Raw genomic sequence first — 21,216 nt, forward strand, 5'->3', positions numbered from 1 at the left:
GCGACGTTTTTTCAACGCTCGAGTGATCGTAGTGTGATTGACAGGAAGTGGGTGTTTCTGGGCGGAAACTAGCAGTTTTCAGGGAATGTGCTAAAAAAAACGCAGGCATGCCAGGCAAAAACGCAGGAGTGGCTGGGGAAACGGGGGAGTGGCTGGCCGAATGCAGGGCGTGTTTGTGACGTCAAACCAGGAACTAAACAGACTGCATTCATCGCAAGATGGGAGTAGGTCTGGAGCTACTCAGAAACGGCATGACATTTCTCACGTGCAGTTCTGCTAATCTTTCGTTCGCAATTCTGCTAAACTAAGATACACTCCCAGAGGGTGGCGGCCTAGCGTGTGCAATGCTGCTAAAAGCAGCTAGCGAGCGAACAACTCGGAATGATGGCCAATATGCAATGCATTCTGCTGTTTTGCTCCGTGTACCTGCAGTTTCAGTGACAGGACACATTAGAAGTTGTAATGTGTTGCTGACAAATGAACAGCCTTAGAAGCAGACTGGTTTCTTTCCACACATAGCAATATTACATCTGCAGTAACAGAAGAATGCTAAGAATAGCTTGCTTGGTTGTATTGTGTAATTACATTTACTCATACAATAACTTATAAAACATTATATATATATATATATATATATATATATATATACATACATCTAAGAAAAGACAATACTTTGCTGTACAAGAGTAGCATACCCTCCAACATATTGCACATAAAAATCGGTACAAATGAGAAAAGGGGGCGTGGCCACTGGTGAAGGGCCACGCCCCTTTTCCTATACTTTCAATGGAAGTTTGGAGAGCAAAACATCCGTATAGACCATGACAAAAGGTACTGTACTTGTTAAAAAGCTACAGTTGGAGGGTATGGCAGTGTGTCTGTGGGATTTAACAAATATTTACCCTAAATTATGAAGTTGTTTTGTCATTTAATACATTATTTGTAAATCTTGCTCTCATGTTACTTATGACTCCGGCCTGGAATAGTGTGCATTAGAAGCAAAAGTCAGTAATATATAATATAATATGATGACTCTACTCTCTGCAGTGGTCTTTCGTTGTGTTGTGCACATCTTGCTGTATCAGTTATACCCCTTTCACATCGCACTAAAAACCCGGTATCGACACGGCATATTGCCGTGTCGGAACGGGTTCGTGTGCGATGTGAAAGGTCCTTTGGTGAATTAGCGGGTCGCCTGACCCGGTAATTCAACCCGGTAAAAAAGAAGGGTTATTACCGGGTTGATTACCGGGTCAGGCGCAGTGTGAATGGGAGCCGTTCCGATGCGACACGGCTCCCATTCACAGCATAGGCAGAGGCGGCGCAGGAGATGAGCTCATCTCCCGACGCCGCCTCCACCCCCGCACCTGCTGCTGCTGCGCCCTCCGCTGCTATGGCAACCGACCCGGTATATTGCCGGATCGGAAAGCCAGCAACGGAGCGCAAATGCCGGATCCCACCCAGTAAGTACACGTTTCTCTTACCGGGTAGGATCCGGCATTTGCGATCTGAATGCAGCATAACTTGCATACAGTGAAACGCAGCATTTGGTAAATGTATCTGAAACCACATGCAGACAGTTTACATTACCATGCGGTTCTTTATTTCAAAATTATTATTCACTTTTTGGGGTGGTGGTGGGTGAAATTAGTCTTTCTGAAAAATACAGTGGGCAGTCTATCCTTATTGTAAACTTTGTTCATTCCATGAAAGATTTTTGAAAGAATCTAATTTCACATAAGATGTATTTGATTCATCATTTCCTTTATATCATTCTGCATGATAGTGGTTTTACTGTATTTTGTTATTAAGTTTTAAGTAATTTTTCTAATGGGAAAGTATTACAAAATATGTGCTTTAATTTGAATAATTATCATAAGTGTCCAAATGTTTATATTCTAAATAAAACCTAACACTCCTACTGGGGGTTTTCCTTTAAGTTGTATCCATTATATGTAAAGCTTTAAAAACTTTCATAGCTATCATCAGTTAATAAGGTCAGAACAGATGCTAGCTGCTGTTTTGTTGCCTTGATTCTATTCTTAATTACAAGATAGGATACTTCTCTTCTGGAATGGTTTGTGAATCTGTGTTTGCATCACGAACTGTAAAAGGCGCATACAAGTCGGCCAAGACATAAGTCTACATTTTTAAACTATTAAACTAAGATGTATGTATTCTTTTCCAGTTGTAATGATCCTGTCCAGCGAATAGAGCAGTGTGCACGTGGATCTCTCTTTATGTGCAGTATTGTTCAAGGATGCAAGAGAACATATTTGTCGCAGAGAGACTTACAGGCTCATATCAATCATCGACATATGAGAGCTTCAAAGCCAACCAATCGTCCGCCACCTGAACCCATCCATCCTCCAATGGCCCCACCCCCTGCAGATATGGCTGATCGTTTTATAATGCCTCCAGATAAGCACCATTTGAGTCACATGCCTCCAAAGCAGCACATACTGATGCCCCCTCCCCCAATTCAGCATGTGCCTCATGAGCATTTTAATCAGCAGCATGAAGATATGCGGGCGTCTCCTGCAGAACTTTCCATGGCACCACCACCACCACGCCCTGTTAGTCAAGATGCTTTCCGAATTAATACTAGAAAACACAGCAATTTAATAACCGTACCTATTCAAGATGATTCAAATTCTGGGGCTAGAGAAACTCCTCAGGCACCTGGTCCGTCTCTCCATCATCCTGAGTATCCTGGTCAACCAGTTGTAACCCATCCTCACCATATTATGCCTCCGCAGCAACATTATGCACCACCCCCTCCACCACCACCCCCGATAAGTCATCCAATGCAGCACCCACCTCAAGCAGGTGGTACACCTCACATGGTGTACAGTCAAGGACCCCCACCACCTATGACAGGTGCTCCACCACCAATTACACCTCCTCCTGGACATATAATTGCTCAAATGCCACCATACATGAATCATCCTCCTCCAGGACCTCCACCACCACAACATGGTGGGCCACCTGTAAATGCCCCTCCTCCACATCATTACAATCCCAACTCTTTACCACAGTTTAATGAAGAGCAAGGAACTCTCAGTCCACCTTTCACACAGCCTGGGGGAATGAGTCCAAGCATATGGCCTGCACCAAGAGGGCCACCACCACCTCCACGTATGCAGGGTCCTCCCACTCAAGCCCCTATTCCTGGACCACACCACCCTGATCAGGCTCGATACAGGCCGTATTACCAGTGATCTATGCATATTGACTATTGGATTTATTTTTATGCATAATTTGCAAATTACATTAATATGTATAGACTGACTTTTGTAAATCTATTTTGGATTCTTGTGCATACATATTGTTTTACTCATGCATTGATCTTTAACCAAAACATTCTTAATCATGACATTATGTATACATAATGCAAAGTGATTTTTATGTATTTCAGTACACAGTACTTACCATTTAATGCCCTCCACCACTTTGCTTCTCTGAATCTTGCTTTGTGTTAACAGCACATCTATAGGTATCAGTTGTGATGCTTTTATGAAACTGTTCAGAATGAATGTATATTTAGATGTACAGTTGTGTTATACTGTAGTCTGGTATTTATACCAGTTGATAAATAAATACTGTTATCTAGAATTATTTTTCTGATATATATTTTGTGAAAATGCTTGTTTTATACATTTAATGGTTAGGACTATACAAGTGTACATTAGAAAGCTTTATTGCTATGTGAAGACATTAAATAAGTAGATTTCCTATTAGTGTTATTTTTCTGGACACTTAAGAAGTTGGCAATTTATATTTATAAATTAAAAAAAACAAAACAAACATTTTTGTTTGGAAGAAAAGACAATTTAAAATAACAATCTACATTTTTATGGTTACATGTCATCATTAGCGAGTAGCTTTTGGTTTCTTGATTATAATGTGCTACCAGTTTCTCTCAACATATAGTACAGTACCTTTTCTTCTAATCTGAGTTATAATAAGCATATCTGATTTATCTGTTCATATAGTCTTGATTTGTCTGTCCCAAACCCTCAAAGCTTCCGATTTTGTGTAATTAAATTTGAAGTTTTGAAGCTTGGCCAAACTTTTTGAATTCTGTCGTCAGATTAGGGAATGATGTAACTGGATTGCAAAAAAACAAACTTCATCCTGCAATCATGTCCCTTTACATTTTATCCATGTTCATTAGCCGTTCGATTATTTCCGATGGTGGTGGGTAAGTGTTCTACTGCTGCAATGTACATCAGGCTTAATGTAATGGTATGGGGCACAAAGCATCTTACGTAATAAAATAACAAATAAGAAAGTGCTGGCAAACAGTGTAAATTAATCAAATAAACTTTTTAGTTATTTTATTTTTCACAAAATCTATCGCATAATTAAAAACATACAGATAACCGGCTGGTGTAAAGATACATTCACAAATTCAATATCGCTTGTATTCGGACCATGAATATCTTAAAACTTCCTTAGCAACAGCAATAAGAAAAGCACTGTTCTTTCCAAAGAGCCTAAATTGTCTGTACTAAATAAGGCAAACTTAAAAGTTCTCATGGCAAAAATAGCAAGAGAAAAAAATATGCTGTTTAAAAGCACCAATTCAAATCGTATCAAAACATACAGTATTTAAAAAAATATATAGCAATGTTGGTTATTGCAGCAATGTGGATCCTTTCTTTGGAAATAATAGTGCTTTTCTTATAACTGATGATAAGGAAACTTAAGATATTCATGGTCCAAATATAAGTGATATTATGTATGTATGGTTTTTAAATATGCAATTTTAAAGATTTTGTGAATAGTAAATAGTTTATTTGATAAACGTACACTGTTTGCCAGCGCTTTATTTGTTCTTTTCTTTTGAAATTTTGTTTGTTGGCGGTTAAGTAATCACCAACCATTTTGAAAGCAGCCGGCAACTAGTTAATTACACAGAGTATTTAATTTGTGCCAGATTCTTTTCATTCTCTCTCTCCCTCTCTTTTTTTTTTTTCTCTGTTAAAAGGCTAACGTTTCTCCTCACTTCTATGGGGGGAATTAAAGTGTTTTGTGCACTGGTGGTCACTAGATGGTGCAATTAATTGTTGCTCCGTTTGGGTTCATACAGCTGTCAGCATTGAACTAGTCTCTAATAAAAGTTAAACCTGCCTAGGACATCATGCCAGTTTGAGGGCATGGTTCTCAAATACAGAATGTTATCAAAATGTCTTATCTTTTGTGAAAAAGTTGCATTTTCTCGCCCATCTTCTTCATCTCTTGTGTCATGTCACATGTGTGATTTTCCTCTTGCTGCATCACATCTGCAGTACTTTTTTGCAGATTCTTACACTAGCTCTGTGTTCTCCAAATCAAATTACTCTCCTTACCTACAAAACCATTAACAACATCACCGATACATATCAAATATCACCTGAACTCCGATCTATGAAAGAAATTATCTATGGGCATAGGGTAGCTGCAATCACTAACTTTTGAGTGGTGGTAAGATATAGGATGAAAGCTGCATGATAAGGGTTTGCAAGTGGAGATTCCCTAGTGCCAGTAACTAATGCAGGTTAGTTGCTACCTCAAGGTGCAAAATTACTGACAAACATTGTCTTTGAGCAATGTTCTAGAAAGAGAAAATGTAATCTGTCCTGCAGAGGAAGCAATCATTGGCCAAACAACATAGTCGGGTCTAGGGAAGGAGGGCTTCGGAAAGCACAAAATCTAACATGCGTCTGCAGAAGGAATTATGAATGGAGTTGCAGTGGGTTTTGCAGATGCGTTTTCTGCTGGTATTTACAGATACAAGCCAGAGGCCTACTCCTCAGGACCAAACAAAGCATTACTCCCTATCTGGTACTGGTCTTCCTTTGGCACACTGGGTTGTTACTGTGGTTTATTGTGAGAATGGCTTGTCAGTAGTAGCCTAATTATGGTGAGGCATTTGTGTTTCTCTAACGTCCTAGTGGATGCTGGGGACTCCGAAAGGACCATGGGGAATAGCGGCTCCGCAGGAGACTGGGCACAAAGTAAAAGCTTTAGGACTAGCTGGTGTGCACTGGCTCCTCCCCCTATGACCCTCCTCCAAGCCTCAGTTAGATTTTGTGCCCGAACGAGAAGGGTGCAATCTAGGTGGCTCTCCTGAGCTGCTTAGAGTAAAAGTTTAAATAGGTTTTTTATTTTCAGTGAGACCTGCTGGCAACAGGCTCACTGCATCGAGGGACTTAGGGGAGAGAAACGAACTCACCTGCGTGCAGAGTGGATTGGGTTTCTTAGGCTACTGGACATTAGCTCCAGAGGGACGATCACAGGCCCAGCCATGGATGGGTCCCGGAGCCGCGCCGCCGGCCCCCTTACAGATGCTGAAGCAAGAAGAGGTCCATAAATCGGCGGCAGAAGACTTTCCTGTCTTCATAAGGTAGCGCACAGCACTGCAGCTGTGCGCCATTGCTCTCAGCACACTTCACACTCCGGTCACTGAGGGTGCAGGACGCTGGGGGGGGGGCGTCCTGGGAAGCAATGAATTTACCTTAGTTGGCGAAAAATACATCACATATAGCTCCTGGGCTATATGGATGTATTTAACCCCTGCCAGTTTTCCAGTAAAAAGCGGGAGAAGAGCCCGCCGTGAAGGGGGCGGGGCCTATCTCCTCAGCACACAGCGCCATTTTTCCCACACAGCTCCGCTGGTAGGAAGGCTCCCAGAATCTCCCCTGCATCCTGCAACTACAGAAACAGGGTAAAAAAGAGAGGGGGGCACTTATTTGGCAAAATAACAGATATAAGCAGCTATAAGGGATAGACACTTATTGTAAGGTTGTCCCTATACATATATAGCGCTCTGGTGTGTGCTGGCAAACTCTCCCTCTGTCTCCCCAAAGGGCTAAGTGGGTCCTGTCCTCTATCAGAGCATTCCCTGTGTGTGTGCTGGGTGTCGGTACGTGTGTGTCGACATGTATGAGGAGGAAAATGATGTGGAGGCGGAGCAGAGTGTCTGTAACAGTGATGTCACCCCCTAGGGGGTCGACACCTGAGTGGATGTACTGTTGAAAATTACGTGACAGTGTCAGCTCTATATAAAAAAACAGTGGTTGACATGAGACAGCCGGCTACTCAGCTTGTGCCTGTCCAGACGTTTCATAGGCCGTCAGGCAGATGGCAGATACAGACGCCGACACGGATACTGACTCCTGTGTCGACGGTGAAGAGACAACCGTGATTTCCAGTAGGGCCACACGTTACATGATTGAGACAATGGAAAATGTTTTATACATTTCTGATAATACGAGTACCACCAAAAAAGGGGTATTATGTTCGGTGAGGGAAAAACTACCTGTAGTTTTCCTGAATCTGAGAAATAAAATGTGTGATGATGCGTGGGTTTCCCCCCGATAACAATTAATAATTTCTTAAAAAGTATTGGCTGCATACCCTTTCCCGCCAGAGGTTAGGATGCATTGGGAAACACCCCCTAGGGGGGATAAGGCGCTCACACGCTTGTAAGAACAAGGGCTCTACCCTCTCATGAGATGGCCGCCCTTAAGGATCCTGCTGATAGAAAGCAGGAGGGTATCCAAAAAAAAAAGAAAAAAAAGGTATTTACACACATACTGGTGTTATACTGCGACCAGCTATCGCCTCAGCCTGGAGGTGCAGTGCTGGGTTGGCATGGTCGGATTCCCTGACTGGAAATATTGATATCCTAGATAAGGATAGTATATTATTGCCTATAGAGCATTTAAAAGATGCATTTCTATATATGCATGATGCACAGCGGAATTATTGCCGACTGGCATCAAGTATAAGTGCGTTGTCCAATTCTACCAGTAAAATGGTCAGGTGATGCGGATTCCAAACGTCATTTGGAAGTATTGCCTTTGAAAGGGGACATTTGGGGTCGGTCTTTTAGACCTGGTGGCCACGGCAACAGCTGGGAAATCCACGTTTGTACCCCAGGTCGCCTCTCAAAATAAGACGCCGTATTATCAGGCGCAGTCCTTTGTTGGCAAGCGGACAAAAGGTTCCTCTTTTCTGCTCGTGACAGAGGGAGAGGAAAAAGGCTGCAGAGATCAGCCAGTTCCCAGGAACAGAAACCCTTTCCAGCCTCTGCCAAGCCCTCAGTATGACGCTAGGGCTTTACAAGCTCAGGCACGGTGGGGGCCCGTTCTCAATGAATTTCAGTGCGCAGTGGGCTCACTCGCAAGTAGACCCCTGGATCCTTCAGGTAATATCTCAGGGGTACATATTGGAATTCGAGACGTCTCCCCCTCGCCGTTTCCAAAAGTCGACTTTACCGACGTCTCCCTCTGACAGGGAGGCAGTTTTGGAAGCCATTCACAAGCTGTATTCCCAGCAGGTGATAATCAAGGTACCCCTCCTGCAACAGGGAACGGGGTATTATTCCACACTATTGTGGTACCGAAGCCAGACGGCTCGGTGAGACCGATTCTAAAATCTAAAATCTTTGAACACTTACATACCGAGGTTCAAATTCAAGATTGAGTCACTCAGAGCAGTGATTGCGAACCTGGAAGAATGGGACTACATGATGTCTCGGGACATCAAGGATGCTTACCTTCATGTCAAAATTTACCCTTCTCACCAAGGGTACCTCAGGTTTATGGTACAGAACTGTCACTATCAGTTCAGACGCTGCCGTAGGGATGGTCCACGGCACCCCGGGTCTTTACCAAGGTAATGGCCGAAATGATGATGTTCCTTCGAAGGAAGGGAATTTTAGTTATCCCTTACTTGGACGATTCCCTGATAAGGGTAAGATCCAGGGAACAGTTGGAGGTCGGTGTAGCACTATCTCAGATAGTGTTGCGGCAGCACGATTGGATTCTCAATATTCCAAAATCGCAGCTGTTCCGTCGACGTGTCTTCTGTTCCTAGGGATGATCCTGGACACAGTCCAGAAAAAGGTGTTTCTCCCGGAGGAGAAAGCCAGGGAGTTATCCGAGCTAGTCAGGAACCTCCTCAAACCGAGCCAAGTCTCAGTGCATCAATGCACAAGGGTTCTGGGTAAAATGGGGGCTTCCTACGAAGCAATCCCATTTGGCAGATTCCACGCAAGAACTTTCCAGTGGGACCTGCTGGACAAATGGTCCGGGTCGCATCTTCAGATGCATCAGCGGATAACCCTGTCACCAAGGACAAGGGTGTCCCTCCTGTGGTGGTTGCAGAGTGCTCATCTTCTAGAGGGCCGCAGATTCGGCATTCAGGACTGGGTCCTGGTGACCACGGATGCCAGCCTGCGAGGCTGGGGAGCAGTCACACAGGGAAGGAATATCCAGGACTTATGGTCAAGCCTGGAGACATCACTTCACATAAATATCCTGAAGCTAAGGGACATTTACAATGCTCTAAGCTTAGCAAGACCTTTGCTTCAAGGACAGCCGGTGTTGATCCAGTCGGACAACATCACGGCAGTCACCCACGTAAACAGACAGGGTGGCACAAGAAGCAGAAGGGCAATGACAGAAGCTGCAAGGATTCTTCGCTGGGCGGAAAATCATGGGATAGCACTGTCAGCAGTATTCATTCCGGGAGTGGACAACTGGGAAGCAGACTTCCTCAGCACGACCTCCACCCGGGGAGAGTGGGGACTTCACCCAGAAGTCTTCCACAGGATTATAAACCGTTGGGAAAAACCTCGACAGGTATTGCGCCAGGTCCAGGTACCCTCAGGCAATAGCTGTAGACGCTCTGGTAACACCGTGGGTGTACCAGTCAGGGTATGTGTTTCCTCCTCTGCCTCTCATACCCAAGGTACTGAGATTGATAAGATGGTGAGGAGTAAGCACTATATTCGTGGCTCCGGATTGGCCAAGAAGGACTTGGTAACCGGAACTTCAAGAGATGCTCACGGAGGATCCGTGGCCTCTACCTCTAAGAAGGGACCTGCTCCAGCAAGGACCCTGTCTGTTCCAAGACTTACCGCGGCTGCGTTTGACGGCATGGCGGTTGAACGCCGGATCCTGAAGGAAAAAGGGCATTCCGGATGAAGTCATCCCTATCCTGATCAAAGCCAGGATGGATGTTACCGCAAAAACATTATCACCGCAATTGGCGAAAATATGTTGCGTGGTGCGAGGCCAGTAAGGCCCGACGGTGGAAATTCGACTGGGTCGATTCCTACATTTCCTGCAAACAGGAGTGTCTATGGGCCTGAAATTGGGGTCCATTAAGGTTCAAATTTCGGCCCTGTCAATTTTCTTCCAAAAAGAACTAGCTTCAGTCCCTGAAGTTCAGACGTTTGTAAAAGGGGTACTGCATATACAGCCTCCTTTTGTGCCTCCAGTGGCACTTGGGATCTCAATGTAGTTTTTTTTTGGATTTCAAAAGTCACATTGGTTTGAACCACTTAAATCTGTGGAGTTAAAATATCTCACATGGAAAGTGGTCATGCTGTTGGCCCTGGCCTGGGCCAGGCGCGTGTCAGAATTGGCGGCTTTATCCTGTAAAAGCCCTTATCTGATTTTCCATTCGGACAGGGCGGAATTGAGGACTCGTCCTCAATTTCTCCCTAAGGTGTTTTCAGCATTTCACTTAAACCAACCTATTGTGGTGCCTGCGGCTACTAGGGACTTGGAGGATTCCAAGTTGCTGGACGTAGTCAGGGCCCTGAAAATATATGTTTCCAGGACGGCTGGAGTCAGAAAATCTGACTCGCTGTTTATCCTGTATGCACCCAACAAGCTGGGTGCTCCTGCTTCTAAGCAGACGATTGCTCGTTGGATTTGCAGTACAATTCAGCTTGCACATTCTGTGGCAGGCCTGCCACAGCCAAAATCTGTAAAAGCCCATTCCACACGGAAAGTGGGCTCATCTTGGGCGGCTGCCCGAGGGGTCTCGGCTTTACAACTTTGCCGAGCAGCTACTTGGTCAGGGGCAAACACGTTTGCTAAATTCTACAAATTTGATACCCTGGCTGAGGAGGACCTGGAGTTCTCTCATTCGGTGCTGCAGAGTCATCCGCACTCTCCCGCCCGTTTGGGAGCTTTGGTATAATCCCCATGGTCCTTTCGGAGTCCCCAGCATCCACTAGGACGTTAGAGAAAATAAGAATTTACTTACCGATAATTCTATTTCTCATAGTCCGTAGTGGATGCTGGGCGCCCATCCCAAGTGCGGATTGTCTGCATTACTTGTACATAGTTATTGTTACAAAAATCGGGTTATTGTTGTTGTGAGCCATCTTTTCAGAGGCTCCTTCTGTTATCATGCTGTTAACTGGGTTCAGATCACAAGTTGTACGGTGTGATTGGTGTGGCTGGTAATGAGTCTTACCCGGGATTCAAAATCCTTCCTTATTGTGTACGCTCGTCCGGGCACAGTATCCTAACTGAGGCTTGGAGGAGGGTCAAAGGGGGAGGAGCCAGTGCACACCAGCTAGTCCTAAAGCTTTTACTTTGTGCCCAGTCTCCTGCGGAGCCGCTATTCCCCATGGTCCTTTCGGAGTCCCCAGCATCCACTACGGACTATGAGAAATAGAATTATCGGTAAGTAAATTCTTATTTTTCTTATGTTGCACCAACTTAAATAATGTGATGTTTGTAAACTATGCCTACGTGGGAACCATTTTTTTTTCTTTTCTCTTACGTCCTAGAGGATGCTGGGGACTCCGTAAGGACCATGGGGAATAGACTGGCTCCGCAGGAGACATGGGCACTATAAAGAAACTTTAGAATGGGTGTGCACTGGCTCCTCCCTCTATGCCCCTCCTCCAGACCTCAGTTAGATCCTGTGCCCACAGGAGACTGGGTGCTTTCAGGGGAGCTCTCCTGAGTTTCTCTGTAATAAAGAATTTTGTTAGGTTTTTTATTTTCAGGGAGTCCTGCTGGCAACAGGCTCCCTGCGCCGTGGGACTGAGGAGAGAGAAGCAGACCTACTTCAGTGATAGTCTCTGCTTCTTAGGCTACTGGACACCATTTGCTCCAGAGGGATCGGAACGCAGGTCTCACCCTTGCCGTTCGTCCCAGAGCCGCGCCGCTGTCCTCCTTGCAGAGCCGAAAGATTGAAGCCGGGTGAGTATACGAAGAAAGAAGACTTCACAGGCGGCAGAAGACTTCGGATCTTCACTGAGGTAACGCGCAGCGTTACCGCTGCGCGCCATTGCTCCCGCACGCACACACAGGCACAGATGGGCGCAGGGGGGGGGGCGGGGGTGCGGTGCGCCCTGGGCAGCAATAATCCTCTTGGCTGGCATTACAAGTATATTCAGCTATAGTAGTATAATATACAATCCCCCACCAGGTTAATTTGTATTTTGAGCGGGACCGAAGCCCGCCGCTGAGGGGGCGGAGCTTGATCCCACAGCACTAACCAGCGCCATTTTCTCCACAGCAAGCTGCTGAGAAGCTGGCTCCCTGGACTCTCCCCTGCTGAACACTGTGACAGAGGGCTTTGAAGGACGGGGGGGCACATAATTTGGGTGCAGTCAGTGTGTGTGTGTATGTGTATGTATATATATATATATATGTGTGTGTATATATACACACACACACACTGTATATAGCTGAGACTTGTGTTTCCAGAGTCATTGGCTCTGGGTGTGTGCTGGCATACTCACACACTCTCTCTCTTCAAAGGACCTGGTTGGGGGAACTATCTCCAGATTAGAGATTTCCCTGAGTGTGTGAAGTGTCGGCACGTGTGTGTCGGCATGTCTGAAGCGGAAGGCTCTTCTAGGGAGGAGGTGGAGCAAAATGAGTGTGGTGTCTCCGTAGGCAACGCCGACACCTGATTGGTTGGATATGTGAAATGTTTTAAATGCAAATGTGAATTTATTACACAAAAGGTTGGACAAAGCAGAGTCCAGGGGAAATACAGGGAGTCAATCCCTGCCTTTCATTATGTCACAGGGCCCTTCTGGGTCTCAAAAGCGCCCACTATCCCAAGTAGCAGACACTGATACCGACACGGATTCTGACTCCAGTGTCGACTATGATGATGCGAGGTTGCAGCCGGGATTGGCAAAAAGTATTCATTATATGATTATTGCTATAAAAGATGTGTTGCATATCACAGATGACCCCTCGGTCCCGGACACGAGAGTGCGCATGTATAAGGAAAAGAAACCTGAGGTTACTTTCCCCCCTTCACATGAGCTAAATGAGTTGTTTGAAAGGGCTTGGGAAACTCCAGACAAGAAACTGCAGATTCCCAAATGGATTCTTATGGCGTATCCTTTCCCGGCTAAGGAGAGGATACGGTGGGAATCCTCTCCCAGAGTGGACAACGGTGGGAATCCTCTCCCAGAGCGTTGACGCGCTTATCCAAAAAGGTGGCGCTGCCATCTCAAGATACCGCAACCCTTAAGGATCCTGCTGATCGCAGGCAAGAGACTACGTTGAAGTCCATTTACACACATACTGGTACATTACTCAGACCGGCAATAGCGTCGGCTTGGGTTTGTAGCGTTGTAGCAGCGTGGACAGATACCTTGTCTGCTGAAATTGATACACTGGATAAGGATACCATTTTCTCTAACGTCCTAAGTGGATGCTGGGGACTCCGTAAGGACCATGGGGAATAGCGGCTCCGCAGGAGACTGGGCACAAAAGTAAAGCTTTAGAACTACCTGGTGTGCACTGGCTCCTCCCCCCATGACCCTCCTCCAAGCCTTAGTTAGATTTCTGTGCCCGAACGAGAAGGGTGCACACTAGGTGGCTCTCCTGAGCTGCTTAGTGAAAAGTTTAGTTTTAGGTTTTTTATTTTCAGTGAGACCTGCTGGCAACAGGCTCACTGCATCGAGGGACTAAGGGGAGAAGAAGCGAACTCACCTGCGTGCATAGTGGATTGGGCTTCTTAGGCTACTGGACATTAGCTCCAGAGGGACGATCACAGGCCCAGCCATGGATGGGTCCCAGAGCCGCGCCGCCGGCCCCCTTACAGAGCCAGAAGACAGAAGAGGTCCGGAAAATCGGCGGCAGAAGACGTCCTGTCTTCAACAAGGTAGCGCACAGCACTGCAGCTGTGCGCCATTGCTCTCAGCACACTTCACACTCCGGTCACTGAGGGTGCAGGGCGCTGGGGGGGGGGGGGCGCCCTGAGACGCAATAAAAACACCTTGGATGGCAAAAAATGCATCACATATAGCTCCTGGGCTATATGGATGCATTTAACCCCTGCCAGAATACATAGAATAACGGGAGATAAGGCCGCCGATAAGGGGGCGGAGCCTATCTCCTTAGCACACTGGCGCCATTTTCCCTCACAGCTCCGTTGGAGGGAAGCTCCCTGGCTCTCCCCTGCAGTCACTACACTACAGAAAGGGTTAAAAAAGAGAGGGGGGGGCACTAATTACGCGCAGTATTAAAGATACAGCAGCTATAAGGGGAAAAACACTTATATAAGGTTATCCCTGTATATATATAGCGCTCTGGTGTGTGCTGGCAAACTCTCCCTCTGTCTCCCCAAAGGGCTAGTGGGGTCCTGTCCTCTATCAGAGCATACCCTGTGTGTGTGCTGTATGTCGGTACGTTTGTGTCGACATGTATGAGGAGAAAAATGATGTGGAGACGGAGCAGATTGCCTGTAATAGTGATGTCACCCCCTAGGGGGTCGACACCTGAGTGGATGAACTGTTGGAAGGAATTACGTGACAGTGTCAGCTCTGTATAAAAGACAGTGGTTGACATGAGACAGCCGGCTACTCAGCTTGTGCCTGTCCAGACGTCTCATAGGCCGTCAGGGGCTCTAAAGCGCCCGTTACCTCAGATGGCAGATATAGACGCCGACACGGATACTGACTCCAGTGTCGACGGTGAAGAGACAAATGTGACTTCCAGTAGGGCCACACGTTACATGATGGAGGCAATGAAAAATGTTTTACACATTTCTGATAATACGAGTACCACCAAAAAGGGGTATTATGTTCGGTGAGGAAAAACTACCTGTAGTTTTCCTGAATCTGAGAAATTAAATGAGGTGTGTGATGATGCGTGGGTTTCCCCCGATAACAACTGATAATTTCTAAAATGTTATTGGCATTATATCCTTTCCCGCCTGAGGTTAGGGTGCGTTGGGAAACACCCCCTAGGGTGGATAAAGCGCTCACACGCTTGTAAGGGCTCTACCCTCTCCTGAGATGGCCGCCCTTAAGGATCCTGCTGATAGAAAGCAGGAGGGTATCCTAAAATGTATTTACACACATACTGGTGTTATACTGCGACCAGCAATCGCCTCAGCCTGGATGTGCAGTGCTGGGTTGGCGTGGTCGGATTCCCTGACTGAAAATATTGATACCCTAGATAGGGACAGTATATTTTTGCCTATAGAGCATTTAAAAGATGCATTTCTATATATGCGTGATGCACAGCGGAATATTTGCCGACTGGCATCAAGTCTAAGTGCGTTGTCCATTTCTACCAGTAGAGGGTTATGGACACGACAGTGGTCAGGTGATGCGGATTTCAAACGGCATTTGGAAGTATTGCCTTATTAAGGGGAGGAGTTATTTGGGGTCGGTCTTTCAGACCTGGTGGCCACGGCAACAGCTGGGAAATCCACGTTTGTACCCCAGGTCGCCTCTCAACATGAGAAGACGCCGTATTATCAGGCGCAGTCTTTTCGTGGACAAGCGGGCAAAAGGTTCCTCATTTCTGCCCCGTGACAGAGGGAGAGGAAAAAGGCTGCAGAAATCAGCCAGTTCCCAGGAACAGAAACCCCCTCCCGCCTCTGCCAAGCCCTCAGTATGACGCTGGGGCTTTACAAGCAGAATCAGGCACGGTGGGGGGCCCGTCTCAATGAATTTCAGCGCGCAGTGGGCTCACTCGCAAGTAGACCCCTGGATCCTTCAGGTGATATCTCAGGGGTACAAATTGGAATTCGAGAAGTCTCCCCCTCGCCGTTTCCTAAAGTCGGTTTTACCGATGTCTCCTGACAGGGAGACAGTTTTGGAAGCCATTCACAAGCTGTATTCCCAGCAGGTGATAATCAAGGTACCCCTCCTGCAACAGGGAACGGGGTATTATTCCACACTGTTGTGGTACCGAAGCCGGACGGCTCGGTGAGACCGATTCTAAATCTAAAAATCTTTGAACACTTACATACAGAGGTTCAAATTCAAGATTGAGTCACTCAGAGCAGTGATTGCGAACCTGGAAGAAGGGGACTACATGATGTCTCGGGACATCAAGGATGCTTACCTTCATGTCCAAATTTACCCTTCTCACCAAGGGTACCTCAGGTTTATGGTACAGAACTGTCACTATCAGTTCAGACGCTGCCGTATGGATGGTCCACGGCACCCCGGGTCTTTACCAAGGTAATGGCCGAAATGATGATATTCCTTCGAAGGAAGGGAATTTTAGTTATCCCTTACTTGGACGATTCCCTGATAAGGGTAAGATCCAGGGAACAGTTGGAGGTCGGTGTAGCACTATCTCAGGTAGTGTTGCGGCAGCAAGATTGGATTCTCAATATTCCAAAATCGCAGCTGGTTCCGACGACTCGTCTTCTTTTCCTAGGGATGATCCTGGACACAGTCCAGAAAAAGGTGTTTCTCCCGGAGGAGAAAGCCAGGGAGTTATCCGAGCTAGTCAGGAACCTCCTAAAACCGAGCCAAGTCTCAGTGCATCAATGCACAAGGGTTCTGGGTAAAATGGTGGCTTCCTACGAAGCAATCCCATTCGGCAGATTCCACGCAAGAACTTTCCAGTGGGACCTGCTGGACAAATGGTCCGGGTCGCATCTTCAGATGCATCAGCGGATAACCCTGTCACCAAGAACAAGGGTGTCCCTCCTGTGTTGGTTGCAGAGTGCTCATCTTCTAGAGGGCCGCAGATTCGGCATTCAGGACTGGGTCCTGGTGACCACGGATGCCAGCCTGCGAGGCTGGGGAGCAGTCACACAGGGAAGGAATTTCCAGGGCTTATGGTCAAGCCTGGAGACATCACTTCACATAAATATCCTGAAGCTAAGGGACATTTACAATGCTCTAAGCTTAGCAAGACCTCTGCTTCAAGGTCAGCCGGTGTTGATCCAGTCGGACAACATCACGGCAGTCACCCACGTAAACAGACAGGGTGGCACAAGAAGCAGGAGGGCAATGGCAGAAGCTGCAAGGATTCTTCGCTGGGCGGAAAATCATGTGATAGCACTGTCAGCAATTCCGGGAGTGGACAACTGGGAAGCAGACTTCCTCAGCAGACACGACCTCCACCCGGGAGAGTGGGGACTTCACCCAGAAGTCTTCCACATGATTATAAACCGTTGGGAAAAACTCGACAGGTATTGCGCCAGGTCAAGGGACCCTCAGGCAATAGCTGTAGACGCTCTGGTAACACCGTGGGTGTACCAGTCAGTGTATGTGTTCCCTCATCTGCCTCTCATACCCAAGGTACTGAGATTGATAAAATGGAGAGGAGTAAGCACTAGATTCGTGGCTACGGATTGGCCAAGAAGGACTTGGTAACCGGAACTTCAAGAGATGCTCACGGAGGATCCGTGGCCTCTACCTCTAAGAAGGGACCTGGTCCAGCAAGGACCCTGTCTGTTCCAAGACTTACCGCGGCTGCGTTTGACGGCATGGCGGTTGAACGCCGGATCCTGAAGGGAAAAAAGGCATTCCGGATGAAGTCATCCCTATCCTGATCAAAGCCAGGAAGGATGTAACCGCAAAACAATATCACCGCATTTGGCGAAAATATGTTGCGTGGTGCGAGGCCAGTAAGGCCCGACGGAGGAAATTCAACTGGGTCGATTCCTACATTTCCTGCAAACAGGAGTGTCTATGGGCCTGAAATTGGGGTCCATTAAGGTTCAAATTTCGGCCCTGTCAATTTTCTTCCAAAAAGAACTAGCTTCAGTCCCTGAAGTTCAGACGTTGTAAAAGGGGTACTGCATATACAGCCTCCTTTTGTGCCTCCAGGGGCACCTTGGGATTTCAATGTAGTTTTTGGGTTCCAAAAGTCACATTGGTTTGAACCACTTAAATCTGTGGAGTTAAAATATCTCACATGGAAAGTGGTCATGCTGTTGGCCCTGGCCTGGGCCAGGCGTGTGTCAGAATTGGCGGCTTTATCCTGTAAAAGCCCTTATCTGATTTTCCATTCGGACAGGGCGGAATTGAGGACTCGTCCTCAGTTTCTCCCTAAGGTGGTTTCAGCGTTTCACCTGAACCAACCTATTGTGGTGCCTGCGGCTACTAGGGACTTGGAGGACTCCAAGTTGCTAGACGTTGTCAGGGCCCTGAAAATATATGTTTCCAGGACGGCTGGAGTCAGAAAATCTGACTCGCTGTTTATCCTGTATGCACCCAACAAGCTGGGTGCTCCTGCTTCTAAGCAGACTATTGCTCGTTGGATTTGTAGTACAATTCAGCTTGCACATTCTGTGGCAGGCCTGCCACAGCCAAAAATCTGTAAATGCCCACTCCACAAGGAAGATGGGCTCATCTTGGGCGGCTGCCCGAGGGGTCTCGGCTTTACAACTTTGCCGAGCAGCTACTTGGTCAGGAGCAAATACGTTTGTAAAATTCTACAAAATTGATACCCTGGCTGAGGAGGACCTGGAGTTCTCTCATTTGGTGCTGCAGAGTCATCCGCACTATCCCGCCCGTTTGGGAGCTTTGGTATAATCCCCATGGTCCTTACGGAGTCCCCAGCATCCACTTAGGACGTTAGAGAAAATAAGAATTTACTTACCGATAATTCTATTTCTCGTAGTCCGTAGTGGATGCTGGGCGCCCATCCCAAGTGCGGATTGTCTGCAATACTGGTACATAGTTATTGTTACCAAAAAATCGGGTTATTGTTGTAGTGAGCCATCTTTTCTAGAGGCTCCTCTGTTATCATGCTGTTAACTGGGTTTAGATCACGAGTTGTACGGTGTGATTGGTGTGGCTGGTATGAGTCTTACCCGGGATTCAAAATCCTTCCTTATTGTGTACGCTCGTCCGGGCACAGTATCCTAACTGAGGCTTGGAGGAGGGTCATGGGGGGAGGAGCCAGTGCACACCAGGTAGTTCTAAAGCTTTACTTTTGTGCCCAGTCTCCTGCGGAGCCGCTATTCCCCATGGTCCTTACGGAGTCCCCAGCATCCACTACGGACTACGAGAAATAGAATTATCGGTAAGTAAATTCTTATTTTATTGACCTTGGGTCATATTAAGGATGCTGTCCTATATATGAGAGATGCTCAGAGAGACGTTGGCCTACTGGGTTCCAGAGCCAACGCCATGGCGATTTCTGCTAGGTGAGCCCTGTGGACCCGACAATGGACGGGTGATGCCGACTCAAAGAAGCATATGGAGGTTTTGCTTTACAAGGGTGAGGAATTATTTGGGGATGGTCTCACGGACCTGGTTTCCACAGCTACTGCAGGTAAATCCAATTTCTCTTACGTCCTCCGTAAGGACCATGGGGTATAGATGGGCTCCGCAGGAGACATGGGCACCTAAAAGAACTTTCTAGTATGGTGTGCACTGGCTCCTCCCTCTATGCCCCTCCTCCAGACCTCAGTTAGATCTTGTGCCCAGAGGAGATAGGGTTCATTACAGGAGCTCTCCTGAGTTTTCTGTAAAAAGAATTTTGTTAGGTTTTTTATTTTCAGGGAGCTCTGCTGGCAACAGACGCCCTGCATCGTGGGACTGAGGGGAGAGAAGCAGACCACTTCTTAAGAGTTAAGGGCTCTGCTTCTTAGGCTACTGGACACCATTAGCTCCAGAGGAAGTCGGAACACAGGTCTCACCCTGGGGTTCGTCCCGGAGCCGCGCCGCCATCCTCCTCACAGATGCTGGAAAAAAGAAGTATGACAGATCATAAGATGACATCAGGCGGCAGAAGACTTCAGATCTTCATGAGGTAAGCGCGCAGCAGGTAGCTGCGCGCCATTGCTCCCACATTTACACACACACATGGCACTGATGGGTGCAGGGCGCCCTGGGCAGCAATATACCTCGTTTTTAGGCAAGAAGCATGCAGTTAGGCTGCGGGGCAGTAAACTACGAATCCCCGCCATTTTTTTTCTTCAAAATATCGAGTGGGACCAAAGCCTGCCGCGTGAGGGGGTGGAGCTTGATCCCTCAGCACTAACCAGTGCCATTTTCTCCACAGAGGCTGCAGAGAACGCTGGCTCCCCGGACTCTCCCCTACTGAGCATCAGAGGGCTGAAAATAAGAGAGGGGGGCATATATTTAAAGCGCAGTGAGTGGGGAATTCTGTATACATTTATATGTAAAAGCGCTATCTGGGTTTTTTTCCCCTTGGTCAGTTGGCGCTGGTGTGTGCTGGCATACTCTCTCTCTGTCTTTACAAAGGGCCTTCTTTGGGGAATTGTCCCCTTATAGTTATATCCCAGTGTGTGTGGGGGGTGTCGGTACGTGTGTCGGCATGTCTGAAACGGAAGGCTTATTTAAAGAGGAGGTGGAACAGATGAGTGGTGTGTCTCAGTCGGCGGTGCCGACTCAGGATTGGATGAATATGTGGCATATGTTAAATGCTAGTGTAGCTTCACTGCATGAAAGACTGGACAAAGCAGAGTCCAGAGCATCGGCAGGTAATCAATCTACAGATTGTGCCGACTCACAGGACCCGTCGGGGTCTCAGAAACGTCCCTTCTCACAAATAAGGGACATAGATACCGACACGGACTCTGATTCCAGTGTCGACTATGATGAAGTAAGGTTGCACCCCAGGGTGACAAAAAGTATTCAGTGCATGATTATTGCAATAAAAGATGTGTTACATATCACTGATGAGCCCTCGGTGCCCGACACGAGGATACACATGTTTAAGGGAAAGAAACGGGTTATAAACTTTCCTCCTTCCCATGAAATTAATGAGTTATGTGAAAAAGCTTGGGAAACTCCAGATAAGAAACTGCAGATTCCCAAAAGGGTTCTTATGGCGTACCCTTTCCCTACACAGGACAGGGTACGTTGGGAATTTTCTCTCACAGTGGACAAAGCCTAAACACGCCTTTCCAAGAAGGTGGCGCTACCGTCCCCTGACACAGCGGCCCTCAAGGACCCTGCGGACCGCAGGCAAGAGACTACACTAAAGTCTATCTACACTCATACTGGTACTTTGCTTAGACCGGCAATTGCGTCGGCATGGGTATGTAGTGCAGTAGCAGCTTGGACAGATACACTGTCAGCTGACCTTGATACCCTAGATAGGGATACAATTTTGTTAACATTAGCTCATATTAAGGACGCAGTCTTATATATGAGGGACGCTCAAAGAGACATTGGTTTACTGGGTTCAAGAGCCAATGCTATGGCTATTTCGGCAA

At 47.0% G+C, this 21,216-nt stretch overlaps 1 protein-coding gene across 5 annotated transcripts in view; it reads left to right on the forward strand.

Annotated features, from left to right (window-relative positions):
* Positions 1–3,615, forward strand: part of CBLL1 (Cbl proto-oncogene like 1) — a 41,005-nt gene extending 37,390 nt beyond the window's left edge. For all 5 annotated transcript variants that reach the window (XM_063927073.1, XM_063927074.1, XM_063927075.1 and 2 more), the window contains exon 7: positions 2,189–3,615. In XM_063927073.1, the coding sequence (XP_063783143.1) occupies positions 2,189–3,221 (1,033 nt within the window). In that variant the 3' untranslated portion in view covers positions 3,222–3,615. The remainder of the gene's footprint in view (positions 1–2,188) is intronic.
* The last annotated feature ends 17,601 nt before the right edge of the window (positions 3,616–21,216 follow it).

The sequence above is a fragment of the Pseudophryne corroboree genome, chromosome 6 (assembly GCF_028390025.1).
Source record: "Pseudophryne corroboree isolate aPseCor3 chromosome 6, aPseCor3.hap2, whole genome shotgun sequence".
Taxonomy (NCBI): domain Eukaryota; kingdom Metazoa; phylum Chordata; class Amphibia; order Anura; family Myobatrachidae; genus Pseudophryne; species Pseudophryne corroboree.